The 15075-nt window shown below is 43.7% G+C and overlaps 1 protein-coding gene across 6 annotated transcripts in view; it reads left to right on the top strand.

Annotated features, from left to right (window-relative positions):
* Window positions 1–14689, top strand: part of LOC115172203 (cystine/glutamate transporter) — a 36369-nt gene extending 21680 nt beyond the window's left edge. The window contains exons 1-13 of one of the 6 annotated variants that reach the window (XR_003871406.1): window positions 4174–4868; window positions 5526–5815; window positions 6922–7048; window positions 8203–8318; window positions 8527–8652; window positions 9686–9785; window positions 9937–9981; window positions 10090–10213; window positions 10987–11090; window positions 11537–11633; window positions 12425–12574; window positions 12865–13041; window positions 13340–14689. Coding sequence is in view for 1 of the 6 variants with exons in the window: in XM_029729404.1 (XP_029585264.1) it covers window positions 5533–5815; window positions 6922–7048; window positions 8203–8318; window positions 8527–8652; window positions 9686–9785; window positions 9937–9981; window positions 10090–10213; window positions 10987–11090; window positions 11537–11633; window positions 12425–12578; window positions 12865–13041; window positions 13340–13395 (1509 nt within the window). In the remaining 5 variants the exon portion in view is untranslated. Of the gene's footprint in view, window positions 1–4173; window positions 4992–5521; window positions 5816–6921; window positions 7049–8202; window positions 8319–8526; window positions 8653–9685; window positions 9786–9936; window positions 9982–10089; window positions 10214–10986; window positions 11091–11536; window positions 11634–12424; window positions 12579–12864; window positions 13042–13339 lie in introns of those variants that run through there. The other 5 variants (XR_003871405.1, XR_003871404.1, XR_003871403.1 and 2 more) reach the window with 5 other exon arrangements.
* Window positions 14690–15075: the final 386 nt, after the last annotated feature.

Genomic DNA, 15075 nt, shown 5'->3' with positions numbered 1-15075 from the left:
ATCACCTCCATGATATTATGCAACTTGAAATTTGATGACTTGTCCTAGACTGACCCCAGTAGTACAAAAGAGAATGGGTACATGTCCGTACATGTCCAGACATGGAGGCCGTTTTATCCAACCGAGGCCGTTTTACCCAGCAGAGGCCGTTTTATCCAGCCGAGGGTGTTTTATCCAGCCGAGGCCGTTTTATCCAGCCGAGGTTGTTTTATCCAGCCGAGGTTGTTTTATCCAGCCGAGGCCGTTTTATCCAGCCGAGGTTGTTTTATCCGGCCGAGGCCGTTTATTCAGCCGAGGTTGTTTTATCCAGCCGAGGGTGTTTTATCCAGCCGAGGTTGTTTTATCCGGCCGAGGTTGTTTTATCCAGCCGAGGTTGTTTTATCCAGCCGAGGTTGTTTTATTCAGCCGAGGTTGTTTTATCCAGCCGAGGGTGTTTTATCCAGCCGAGGTTGTTTTATTCAGCCGAGGTTGTTTTATCCAGCCGAGGTTGTTTTATCCAGCCGAGGTTGTTTTATCCAGCCGAGGGTGTTTTATCCAGCCGAGGTTGTTTTATTCAGCCGAGGTTGTTTTATCCAGCCGAGGTTGTTTTATCCAGCCGAGGGTGTTTTATCCAGCCGAGGGTGTTTTATCCAGCCGAGGCCGTTTTATCCAGCCGAGGTTGTTTTATCCAGCCGAGGCCGTTTTATCCAGCCGAGGTTGTTTTATCCAGCCGAGGTTGTTTTATCCAGCCGAGGCCGTTTTATCCAGCCGAGGTTGTTTTATCCGGCCGAGGTTGTTTTATCCAGCCGAGGCCGTTTTATCCAGCCGAGGTTGTTTTATCCAGCCGAGGTTGTTTTATCCAGCCGAGGTTGTTTTATCCAGCCGAGGCCGTTTTATCCAGCCGAGGTTGTTTTATCCGGCCGAGGTTGTTTTATTCAGCCGAGGTTGTTTTATCCGGCCGAGGTTGTTTTATTCAGCCGAGGTTGTTTTATCCAGCCGAGGGTGTTTTATCCAGCCGAGGTTATTTTATCCAGCCGAGGTTGTTTTATCCAGCCGAGGTTATTTTATCCAGCCGAGGTTGTTTTATCCAGCCGAGGTTGTTTTATCCAGCCGAGGCCGTTTTATCCAGCCGAGGTTATTTTATCCGGCCGAGGTTGTTTTATTCAGCCGAGGGTGTTTTATCCAGCCGAGGGTGTTTTATCCGGCCGAGGTTGTTTTATTCAGCCGAGGTTGTTTTATCCAGCCGAGGCCGTTTTATCCGGCCGAGGTTATTTTATCCGGCCGAGGTTGTTTTATTCAGCCGAGGTTGTTTTATCCAGCCGAGGTTGTTTTATCCAGCCGAGGCCGTTTTATCCAGCCGAGGTTATTTTATCCGGCCGAGGTTGTTTTATTCAGCCGAGGTTGTTTTATCCAGCCGAGGTTGTTTTATCCAGCCGAGGCCGTTTTATCCAGCCGAGGGTGTTTTATCCAGCCGAGGCCGTTTTATCCAGCCGAGGTTATTTTATCCAGCCGAGGCCGTTTTATCCAGCCGAGGTTGTTTTATCCAGCCGAGGTTATTTTATCCAGCCGAGGCCGTTTTATCCAGCCGAGGTTGTTTTATCCAACCGCGTTGTTTTAGCAAGACATTTGTGGAGTGGTTGAAAAATGAGTTTTAATGACTCCAACCTAAGTGTATGGAAACTTCTGACTTCAATTGTATATGTGTTTGCACATGTCTAGCATCCGTTGCTATTCTCCTGATGTGCTATTCTCCGTTGCTATTCTCCTAGTGCAGGGATATTCAACTCTTACCCTACGAGGTCTCTAGACTCCTGGTTTTCTGTTCTACCTGATAATTAATTACACAAATTAATTACTAAATCAGTGCCTGATTAGAGGGGAACAATGGTTTGTGGTCCAGAGTTGAATTTGAAGGCTATAGTGTATCTCATATCAGTAAGGAAATGTACATTATCTTGTGACACTGACAATGCAGTCATACATGACTACATAACCACACTGTGGGAGGTTATTCCATAACTTTAGTTACACACAGGCCTACAGAAACAGACCTCTGGCCACTCTATGAAAAAAACACTTCCTCTTCTCTAACCAATACTGCTGCTCTCTCTCTCTCTTTCTCTCTCTCTCTCCCCTCTCTCCTCTCTCTCTCTCTCTCTCTCTCTCTCTGCCCCCCCAACACCCCTCAGTGCCATAGTTGGCAAGGTGATAAAATCTGCTGTTCTGCCCTTTCACATACAGGCCCACAGAAACAGACCTCTGGTCACTCTATGAACAAACAACTTCCTCTTCTCTAACCAATACTACTGCTCTCTCCCTCTCTCTCTCTGCGCCCCCAAAAACCCCTCAGTGCCCAAGCCGGAAAGGTGGACAAATCTGCCGTTCTGCCCTTGAGCAAGGCAGTTAACCCCCAACAACAACTGCTCCCCGGGCGCCGATGATGTGGATGTCAATTAAGGAAGCCCCCTGCACCTCTGATTCAGAGGGGTTGGCATAAATGCAGAAGACACATTTCGGTTGAATGCATTCATTTTGGTTGAAGTGCAACTGACTAGGTATCCCCTTTCCCGTTCCTTCCCCCCTTCCAACCCACCTTACTCTTCAAGCTTGACCTATATTTCACAGGGATTCACTGGATTTGGTGGAGTACTGTTGCTCTCAGCAGCTCCCCGCCCTGGGAGATGCCAGTGTGTTCTCCTCCCAGATTGGAAGGGGGAGGGTCTTAATAATTAAAATACAGACAAGCAGAAACACAACAGGAGCCAAACAGAACAGCAGCCTATAGCCACAGGACCAACAGCAGCATGGCACGATGCTATTGTGTTCTCTCTTTCCGTCAGACATCTGCCTGCCTCTGCCGGAAGTGTTAGCCCACTCAGCGTTTTGTTGCATTATGAATCGCTGTAGTAATTGTTTCATTAGGAACACATCCTCATTAGGTTTCACTCTCCAGGTAAACACATCCGCTCACAGTAGATCATGTGAATGCTCTAGGGATGTGTGTGCATGCCCTGCAGATACAAAATGTGCCCTGTTTGCGTGTGTATGTTGTTTTGGAGAGTAAAGTGTGTGTGTGTGTGTGTGTGTGTGTGTGTGTGTGTGTGTGTGTGTGTGTGTGTGTGTGTGTGTGTGTGTGTGTGTGTGTGTGTGTGTGTGTGTGTGCTTTGGCCCAGGTTAACCAGCTCTGACATTATTATCACTGCTGTGGCTCAGCTGAACAAACTGTCTGAGCTTCTGTTTTAATAACCAGCTCTGAGCACACACACACACACACACACACACACACACACACACACACACACACACACCACACACACCACACACACACACACACACACACACTCACAAAAAACACACACACACACACACAACAATACACAAAACACACACACAAAACACACACACAAAACACACACACACAGATTAGTTAGTGTTTGTATAAGCCTCACCCTGTAGTATCCCAGGGTGTTGGAGCGCTTCAGGGTAGAGTACAAGGGAAAAGCAGAAAGGTTTTGTCCATTTTCTCTTTAATCTCTTAGTGTTGGATCCTTTAGAGAGAGTGCGAACCCTCCTATTACCATAGTTGCCCTGACAAGGATAGCTTGCCTGAGGGGGAGCGTATCAAATATGCAAATACATTTTCTCACCACACAGAGGGAAGAGAACAAGTAAGGCTCTTCCAAACGTTTGGCTGACGTAATCTCATCATCATGGTGACTGTCAGGCTATGACTAGGCAATATCAAACTATCCAGAATTCTCTGAAAAACAGTCACCGTCACAACGCTATGGTTACAGGAACTAGGAACCTTTCGACACCGTTGGAGTGTTAAGCAATTGGACGATGATTAAATGTTTTTCTAAGTATTTGATTTTAGGAGAATCTCTGAATTCTTAGAATGTCTATTCATTCAAAAAAGCTATAACTTCTAGATAAGTGAAAAGTTATTTTGGACAAAGAGGAAACAAATCACTGACCAAGGTTGCTTCGAATTGAGCACTAGTACACCGTAACTAAAGTGACATTAATAAAACTTACCTTTATATCACAGGAGGTTGTTGGCACCTTAATTGGGGAGAATGTGATTGTGATAATGACTGGAGCGGAATAGGTGGAAAGGTATCAAATACGTCAAACACATGGTTTCCAGGTGTATGACGCCATTCCATTTGCTCTGTTCCGGACATTATTATAACCCTCAGCCTCAGGTACATCACTCCAACTAACATATTTTGTATCCACGTATCACCTGGCTTCTCATAACTGTCAGGCAGCTGTAATGTTGCATCATTTTCTGGCTAGGGAAGGTTCCCCATACTTACTAGCATGCTACACAGTTTTCCTCTGCAGGTGTTCTCTGTTGACCCCCTGAAAGGCAGATGGATCCACCAACGTACCTTTTCAGAGCCAATATGGCACCTTGCCCTAGAACTCCAAGTTATTTATGTCAAACCAGGGCTTCTGACCCAGTTTGTCTGGCAGCTTATCAGGAAGATATACAGTTGGTGTACCTATATGATTGGTTGGCTCAATATTTCAAACAAAGGTGTTTGAGGAAATATTGGCACGCCCCTACAACTTTGAAACTTTGCTCGAATCAAGGGGTTGTTTGCTTTTGTCATTACTTGGTTGGTAGTGTTTGCTTAGTGTGGTATTGTGTACGATCTTACTGGAAGCCGTGTGTATTCACAAGGGTAGTTGTGGTAAATGTGGTCAATGACAAGTCCAGAACATAGGCGTTGAGGATGATTGGCATGCATCATGTGACGTCAAAGGGGTTTGGCCAGGCAGCTAGCGTTGGGTGACAGAACTTAGTTTCTTGTTCCCCTTTTGTTTTTGGGAGAACTGTGTTGGAGCCTCCAAAGGGGGAGTGTGGAGTTGGCACTCAGGTGATTATTTAGATACACCCTGAACATCCTGAGGCAGAGGGGGTCAGTGTAACACCTCTCACAGCAGGAACACTACCAGACTGGTTCTTCAGGGAGGCACAGGGACCAGCCAGATAATGCAAGGTTTGGGAGAGAGGGAATGTTGAAGAGAGAGACTGAGAGTGAGACAGAACTAGTGGAGGACAGACAGAAGAGGGTGAGAGAGAAAAGTGTGATGCAGCGAAACAAAGCGGGAGAGTGAAAGAGAGATCGACTGAATGAGTGGGGCTTCAGAGCGAGATTAGTGTGTGTATGTGTGTCTAAGAGAGAGAGGAAGGGAGCGAGAAAGAGAGAGAGAGAGAGAGAGAGAGAGAAGGAGAGACCATTCCCCAGAGGTTTGGTCTAGCTCCCAGTAATAGAAGTTTATTTGCACAGCAGGACCGGTAACAACCTGCTTTGTCAAAGTAACTTACTGTTCTGTAGTCTCAACAGCAGGTCGCTGAAGACAGAAGAAAAAACACTAAGGTTGATTTGGGACCTAGTGTGCCAGAAGGGAGTGTGAGGGGCTTGTTTATGACATATCTTGTGTTGAAGAGAGTGTGTGTGAGAAACACTGTGTGTGTGTGTGTGTGTGTGTGTGTGTGTGTGTGTGTGTGTGTGTGTGTGTGTGTAAGAGAGTTCAAGGATGACCAGGAGGTCAGTTAATGGTGAGGGGACTGGGGTGAACAACATCCCCCCAAATGGGGAACACCCAGGGGATACCCCTGTCCCAAAAAAGGACCCTGACGCCCCGCACGGAAAGGTAGAGCTTAAGAAGAAGGTGACCCTGCTTCGGGGAATCTCCATCATCATAGGGACCATCATCGGCGCAGGAATCTTCATCTCTCCCAAGGGAATCTTGAAGAACTCTGGGAGTGTTGGAATGTCTCTGGTGGTGTGGATCGCCTGTGGAGTACTGTCTCTGTTCGGTGAGTCACACATGTTCGTCGCCACGACGACACCCCTCCTCAGGGAGGGAGGGAGGAGACAGACCTGAGTAAAGGTGTGCAGAGTGGTTTTATGATGCGTGTGAACTGAAGGTATGTGGAAGAAGTGTTTTTATTGCAGTTCAGTCTATTGTGTTACGACTCCCTTGCTTCCCCTTCCTTGAAGACACTAGAGCTGATGACTCCTTAAACAAAGTGCTAAACTTGTAAAGCAGCTTTTCTTGAGACAATGAGTGTGATTTAAAGCTTAGGGGGATGGATGAACTTTACTAACTGTCTGCTGCTATGGGAAAGCTTCTGCTTCTACCCTAGTATTATTTCATCTTGAAACTGTAATTACAGCAGCATTATTGTAGCTACTGCCTTCTAACTAACCATCAAACTGCTGAAACCTCAATTACCCTTTACGTTAGCCTATCTTGCATTTTCTCTCTTTCTCTTTCTCTCTCTCTCTCTCTGACACACACAGACACGCATGTGCGCACACACACAGACACACACACACACACACACACACACACACACACACACACACACACACACACACACACACACACACACACACACACACACACCCACACACACACACACACACAGCTGTAGGATCTTAAAGGGATACTACTTACCCAGAGTCAGATGAAGTTTGGGAGTCAATGCTAACTAACTTCCTTCATACTGCACGCAGACACGTAAAAATGACAAAATCCTACAGTGGCCCTGTAATTTTGACCTATACTGTCACAGCAAAATAATCCTGCAGCAACAGAATTTGAACGTTATGTTTCTTGAGCAGTGGTTAGGCTATTAACTGGCCAAAAGTAGGCTACATGAAAAGTGCAATACTGTTAATATAACCATGTGTTAGTGTTGGTATTCAGTCAATTTATGTAAATCACGAAGCTCAACTGCGTCTCCTGGAAAATTCTCAGCAAAACGAGGGATATAATTGAGGTCCTACACCTGTACAATGCACATAATGGAAAATACAAGGAATCACATTTTCCTCTTACAGTAGCCACTTACCTGTTTGTTGTTGTAGATGGGTAGCCAGTTTCCTGTCCTAAACCTTTCCCTCTCTCCTATCCCAGGGGCCCTGTCCTATGCAGAGCTGGGAACCAGCATCAAGAAATCTGGAGGACATTATACCTATATTCTGGAGGCCTTTGGACCACAGATGGCCTTCATACGTCTCTGGGCTGACGTCATCGCCATCAGGTGTGTGTGTGTGTGTGTGTGTGTGTGTGTGTGTGTGTGTGTGTGTGTGTGTGACAGAGACAGAGGCAGGAAGTGGGGTAGACACTTGCAATACGGTGTGTGCTTATCACTCTATACTGTCTGTTTGTGAGGAAGGGGAGGGACGTTCTAGCGTTGGTCTCAGCGTTGTACAGGTAGTAAAGCCTCTCTGATCCCATCCTGGTCCGTTGATATCCGTGGTAGCAGAGCAGTGTAAACAAACCTGCTATACTATACTGTACTGCAGAGTATCATCAGGCTAGGGGGATGTATGGTTTTGGGTATATGGGAAATGAACAGTGATCGGGGATGAGCCCACAGACTGGGAAACAGTTATTAGATTCTTATTAGAGCCAAGATCAATAGAAAACACTGGAATTGATTCACTTCCACATGTGGAAGAAATGTGTGATGGCTTTTTTGGATACTTAGTGTGTACGTCTGTCTACCTGCTGTGTAGTGTAATAATATCTCAGTATTCTGAGAATTAAGTTTGACGGTTATTAGCTTCTACATGTCTGACCAGATTTGTTCCAGATATTTTGAATACATAACATTTGCCATTTCATTCTGGACACAGAGTACCTTTAGTTATACGTATGTACTCAATGTACTTTATGTACTTTATCTCTATTGTATCCATTTTATATCAGTAATAATCATATCTTTTTTAATATTTTTTTCTCAACTGAACCTAACAGAGAGCTTTGAGTTAGTAACCACTGAATATCAGTAATAATATATATTTTTTTACATTTTAGTCATTTAGCAGACGCTCTTATCCAGAGCAACTTACAGTAGTGAATGCATACATTTCATGCATTTTTTAAAAATGTTTTTATAAATTTTTATACTGGACCCCCATGGGAATCGAACCCACAACCCTGGCGTTGCACACACCATGCTCTACCAACTGAGCCACAGGGAATGTTTCAAACCTAATAGTTAATTGACTGTTATAAACAAGTGTAAGACAGGTCAGTTGGAGGTGATATGCTCCCAAACACTCTGAACAGTGCATGCGGCCCCAGATCTCACAGCTTTGTGGGTCAGCATTTCCGGTCGACGTGTTTGCTGCATGTGTATTTTTGGGTCAGTGTTTTGGGGTCTGTGTGTGATGGTGTTGTCTGTTCTAGACCTGCAGGGTTGGCAGTGATATCCCTGGCCTTCGGACAATACATCCTGGAGCCTATATTCATGCCGTGTGGAGTGCCAGAGATCGCTATTAAACTGGCCACCTCTATAGGAATAAGTATGTCTAAGATTTATGCTACAGTATTATATTGAATTGAACAAACGTTGGAATATAGGATTTAGTGCTTATCAGTGAGATGGTTCAGCAGAATGTAAGACACCAGTCAGTTTCACATAATATGTGGTGTGTGTGGTGTGTGTGTGTGTGTGTGTGTGTTGGTGTGTGTGTGTGTGTGTGGTGTGTGTGTGTGTGTACTACTCCACAGCGTCAGTGATGTATCTCAACAGTATGAGTACGAGCTGGACAAACAGGATTCAGATCCTCCTCACCTTCTGCAAGCTGCTGGCTATCGTTATCATCATCGTACCTGGCCTCTATATGCTCTTCAAAGGTTAGCCTTCATCATCTTAATCATCATCCTCATTCTTCTCATTCTTCTCATCATCCTCATCCTCATCATTCTCATCCTCATCATCCTCATTTTCACATTAATCATCACCATCATCATCCTCATCCTCATCATTCTCATCATCACATTCATCCTCATTATCACATTCATCCTTATCATCATCCTCATTATCACATTAATCATCATCATCATCATCATCATCACATTCATCCTCATCCTCATTATCATTGTCATCATCCTCATTTTCACATTAATCATCACCATCATCATCCTCATCCTCATCATTCTCATCATCACATTCATCCTCATTATCATTATCACATTCATCCTTATCATCATCCTCATTATCACATTGATCATCCTCATCATCATGACATTCATCCTCATCATCATTATCATCCTCATCATCCTCATCATCACATGAATCATCATCATCACCATCACCATCATCATATATTTTACACTGGATTAAAGCAACACAAATGGCATGCTTATGCTCACATCACATTGAATCTAACACTCTTTCTTGGCTCTCATCAAAAACCTTGAAACCCCGTTTGTGGTACATAGGGTTATATCTGTTTGTTTGTTACAGGGACATTCCACAGATACCAGGTGTACTTTAACTAGACGATTAAACTCAACTCCACGGTGTGTAATGGCTACAGAGTACCTGTTCGACACATTACAGGCTATAATAACTACAGAGTGGCTGCAGGCCTATACATAGCTAACAGACTTTATGTTCTGCCATACCAATGTTCATTGAACATCAGTGCATTTCAGCTTTTAGAGGGTTATTATCTGCCCCTTTGGAAGTGTATTCCATTAGACAGAAATACACTACATATGTGTGTATTGTACTGGAATGCTCTTGGGGGTGCATTCTTACACATACCCATGCTGATATACTTAGAAAGATGCACCTAGTCAAACAATCAACTAGAATGGATATTCTTTGGTGTTTGTGTAATTCCTTCTTTGTGTGTGTCTCACTCTGTGTGTGTGCATACAGGGGAGACTAAGAACTTTGAAAATGCGTTTGAGGTCAGTAATATCAAGCTCACAGGTCTTCCTCTGGCCTTCTACTCTGGGATGTACGCCTATGCTGGGTGGTAGGTATGGACCTTCTAATAGCATACTAGCTCTTATATCTGACACTTTGCATAAAGCCAAAAGGTATAATGCATTATTGACTTGTCATGAGCTCTTGTTATCTATATCCTAATGTCATATTGTTGTAAATCTCTAACTTTTATCCAACAGGTTTTACCTTAACTTTGTGACTGAGGAAGTGGAGAATCCAGAAAAGTGAGTTTGTCATTTCATATCTCATTTACACAGGTTTGCCTGATCATAAGGTGAGATCAAGTTATATTTTGATTGGGTTGTCTGTCTCAAATTTGTACATATCCTCAGGACTGTGCCATTGGCCATCTGTATCTCCATGGCAATAGTCACTTCCTGCTACGTGCTGACCAATGTGGCGTACTACACTGTGATGTCAGCAGAGGAGCTGTTGGCCTCGCAATCCGTCGCCGTGGTAAGGCATCTAACGAACTCTCTGTCTAACGAACTCTCTGTCTATCGGCCGATTTCATTGACACTGATCTTACTACCCCCCCCCCCCCCCCCCCCGGAGTCCTATAGATTTCTGCGCGTGATGTATTGATACACTTGAGGTGTATTGACTGCAGTCTTACACCTCGTTCATCTAGGCCTAATTCCATCTAGCTCTGAGGAGTGACTGATCAGTGGTGATGCTTTCCTGCACTCTAAACTGCTCTTAACCTTTCATCATTAGTGGGATGCCAAGCCCAACACCTATGCTTCCCAGTATGGCCTAATGTGATTCCAACACAGTCCATCCCTCTCATAATAATTACATTAGGTTCTGTTGTAAATTGCATAGTCTTAGACAGAGCCTAAAATTTGGTCTGCACGCTGTTCTCCAGCCAGTTTGGTGTAGGGGGAGATTCATTCACTAAAAGGGCTCTGATCTGATCAGGCCTTTTTAAAGGAGTTTTTCATTATAGTTTAAAAGGTCAGTGATGCTGCTCTTAAGGAAAGACTGAATGCATTTAGCTACCTATGTTCTTAAACTAGATGTTCAGTCATTGAGAACCTTTCTCTGTAGCTCTTTGTCCATGTTTGTTCATACTATTTCCTCTTTCTCTCATCTCTCTCCTCTCTCTCTCTCATCACTACTCTCTCTCCTCTCGCTTTCTCTCTCGTCATCTCTTCCTCTTTCTCTCTCCGCTCCTCTCTCCTTTCTCTCTCTCTCTCTCTCTCTCTCGCTGTCTGTTTTGTGTGCAGACATTTGCAGAGAAGACGATGGGGAACTTTTCAGTGGCAGTGCCAGTATTTGTAGCCTTGTCGTGCTTCGGTACGATGAACGGCTGCTTGTTCGCTTTCTCAAGGTGGGCTGCGTCAACACAGGTGTCAAACCACAGCCTTGGCTAGCTTTTCTTGCTAGCCAAGGAGAATGACAAAATGCCTTCCCTCCCTCACACACAACTGTGCGTGAGGAATCTCACCACTTTTTTTTCATTCAACTGCCAAACTGTGTTATGCAGAAGTTTGGATGTGGAGGTCGAACATAGAATACACAGTATAGTGGTACAGTGAAAACAAAATAGCTGACATTGTTTTACTTAGACACTGCCAACTTTAATAGAGGAATAACAAAAGAGTGAGTTCTTGGGCGCCGTACAACTATGACTGACCCTGTAAAACAACAGATTTCACTGCACCTATCAAGTGTATGTGACAATACATTTTTTGGCTCTGACGATGACGAAGTGTTGTTTTTGATGGTATTTAACATTTTCTCATGTAACCCTGAAGATTGTGTTGGTCATTCTAGAATATTTTATGTGGCGTCACGAGAAGGCCATCTCCCTGAGGTTCTGTCCATGATCCACGTCCGCAGACACACACCTTTGGCAGCCGTCATCATTCTGGTCAGATAAACATAAAAAAAAATACACACGTCATTGTTTACTGTCTTTATGAAGATCAGGGTCCGGATTCACAAAACCTTCTTAATTAAGAAGCAATTTGTTCTTAACTGTCATTTCTTCCTTAACTATAGACTTAAGAAGAAAGTTAGGCAAAGTTGCTATTCCTCAAAAAGGTTATTGGAAATGTTCTTGCCCTGTTTCTTATGTTATGTTTCTTATGTTAAGCAAAAAGTTAAGAAGAAATTCGATTTTTGAAAATAAAGTTATTTGAAGCTAAACCCTTGTCTTAAACTCAGGGCAGTGAGAGAAAAAGCTCATGAAAGCAATTGACCATGTTTAATTCACACAAACTTTATCTGAAAGTTTCAGTATTGATTATTTTAAACAAGTTTTAGAACCGTAATCTCAGTAAGAAATATGCTAAAATGATTGCCATTGCTAGATAGCTAAATTGGTTGCCTAGCAACACAGATCTTAAGAAGAGTCATTAGAAGATATTTGAGAAGTTCATAAGAAAATCATTCAATCTTAAGATATTGTTGAGGAATTGCAAATGAACTTATTTTTTTCTTAAGAAGCGTCTTAAGTTTTTGCAAATCTGTGAATCTGGGCCCTGTTCTTTAGGGTTCACAGTTAATACTTTGCATTCCTTTCCGTACTCATCGTTTGCATGTTTAACTGTTAACATGCTTTGTGGTTACCTTTTAGCATCTCTACGAAATCCTCATTGGATCCGTGTGTGTTCTCTCTCTGTGTGTGTGTGTGTGTTCTTTCTCTGTGTGTGTCTCCAGTACCCTATGACGGTGCTCCAGCTGTTTGTGGGAGATATCTACAGCCTGTTGAACTTCATGAGCTTCCTCCGCTGGCTCTTCATTGGTGTGGCTGTGCTGGGCCTCATCTACATGAGATACACACGCCCTGACATGCCACGTCCTTTCAAGGTCAGTCCAACACACGTGAACACATACATACCCACATACACACACAGACAGGCATGTAGTCACAGACACACATTCACATACACACATCAAAGTCAATGATGACATCTCTCCTTCTGTGCCACTTCATGCGGCTGTGGAGGACGATGCAGGAGCCATGGATGTGCAAGCATCTTGCACACATGGACACACAAATAGAGCATGAGTCTGTCTGATGGCTGTCTTAGTCAACTAATGAACGCTTTACGGAATTGATCCTTGAGTCCTTTGTACTTCTTTGTCTTCCTCTCCAGGTTCCTCTTTCATTCCAGCCATTTTCTCCTTCACCTGTTTCTTCATGGTGTTCCTCTCTCTCTACTCCGACCCCGTCAACACAGGGATAGGATTCGCCATCTCACTAACAGGAATCCCAGCCTACTATATTTTCATTGTGTTTGACCGCAGACCCAAGTGGCTACAGAAGGGTTTAGGTAACACGCTACCTACATGTAGGAGCCATTACATGGACTTTACATAACAGTGAAAATGATACATACTACTGACATACAGACTGCAAAGGATTGATCAGTGCTTCAGTTGACCATGAGACTATACATGCATTGCTTACCATAACATATAAGCAATTTCCAATACATTTTCAGCATGGCATCCTATCGTAATTGCTGCATTAATACCAATAATGTGTCCATTTTGACACTTTGCAAATAATCGTGTCCTAACCACAATGGTATCATAACTGTATTTCTGTGTATTTTATTCTGTCGTCAGATTCCTTTAACAGATCTGTCCAGATCATCCTGGAGGTGATCCCAGCAGAACACTGACACCAGACCAGATCCCCACACCAGATCCGTATTCATGATCATCCACACCACAGGAGAACGAGATCGGGTTAATGAGTGGAATGGTATCAAATACATCAAACACATGGTTTCTAGGTGTTTGAAGCCATTCCATTTGCTCTGTTCAGGCCATATTCTTTTGAGCCGTCCTCTCCTCAGCAGCCTCATGTGCTCCGCACCCAAGGACATCACACCGATGGCCTCTTCTATTGTATCGTTTCACATTATACATTATTATGACTCTCCCATCCTGCTGACCTTATCTAGGCAGGCTTAGCCCTGCTCTGCTCTCACATATCGCATTACCAATTCAAACCGCCTGAATACTCTCTCTTCTCTCCTCACCCAAGTATTTTAAATGGAGTGGCCAGGCAGGCAGGGAGGTGAAGGCTGGGCTGTGGCTTTGTGTGTGTCCCTGTGTGGGATTGTAGGTAATCCATCTCTGTAACCACTACCCATACAGCTTCAGTGTGCAGTGGGAGCCCAGCCTCTTAGAAATGCAACAGCTTTTACTGTTGATAAGATGTCAGGGAATCCTTGTAGCTGGGAGTATAATTATCTTTGGCTACAATCACAGTTATATTTTTATTGTTACAGCTAGCATTAGCCATAATTACAGCTAGTGTTAGCTACATTCAGACCTCGCTCCAGTCATTGTTACACCTAGCATTAGCCACAATCACAGCTAGCTTTAGTCATGTTATAGCTAGCTAGCATTAGCATGACACAACTAGCATTAAGTCAAAGTCATCACTAGCATAGCCACTGATAGCATTAGCATACACTGGATACTCAGTTTTCACCAGACCATTCAGGATGTCACAGTATGTACCGTAGGCTACCCATAGTTATTTCTATATTTTAGGAAATGAAGACACCATCAGTGCGTGTTAATTGATGTATGTTCTATAGTCTGAGTAAGACAAGCACTCCTTCACATAGGTAAGCATCATTAGAGCAGTGGAGTGTGATTCATGCTCAATCTACAGATGCCTGTGAAACATGATGTCCGTACACAAATGACAACTACAGAAACGGGATACAGTTTTATATTTAACCTTTTTTTTGAAAACATGTATGTTAGAAATTATGTCTTGCATAACTTCAGAAAACCTCCTCCAATTTCATGGAAAAATAAAAACAGATTTCTTCAATCTGAGAGAAACTCTACTTTTCTATTCTGCAGACAATGAATGACAAATTGCACAAGGGATAAACATTTTATTTTCACTGGTGGAGAAATGTTGGTTGCGTATAAAACAGTTTCCACACCATGTCCAGAATCTGTGTGTGTGTGTGTTTGCATGTGCTCTGGCATAATTTAAGCCTCAAACGCGCTGGGCAGAATAGCTCTATTACCACAGATGATTCACACCAGGGTTATTCATGCTGTGAAACCAACAGAAAACCCTTTCCATCGAGAAGCACACACAAACACACACTCAAACACACACACACAACACCACACACGCTCGCTGTATGCAGGATGCTGCTGGGTACCAGAGGCTAATGCTCTCACACACACATGTGAGTGAGCACCACTGCCAGAGTCCTGGCTAGTAGCCCAGAGTAGAGACAGAAGAGAGCATCCCCCTGCTACTGCACAGCCAGGACCAGGCACATTGCCCAACTGAGAGAGGAGAGCTAGTGTGTGTGATGTGT

The sequence above is a fragment of the Salmo trutta genome, chromosome 3 (assembly GCF_901001165.1).
Source record: "Salmo trutta chromosome 3, fSalTru1.1, whole genome shotgun sequence".
Classification (NCBI taxonomy): domain Eukaryota; kingdom Metazoa; phylum Chordata; class Actinopteri; order Salmoniformes; family Salmonidae; genus Salmo; species Salmo trutta.
The sequence above is the reverse complement of the archived record's forward strand: the minus strand, read 5'-3'. Positions and strand labels throughout refer to the sequence as shown.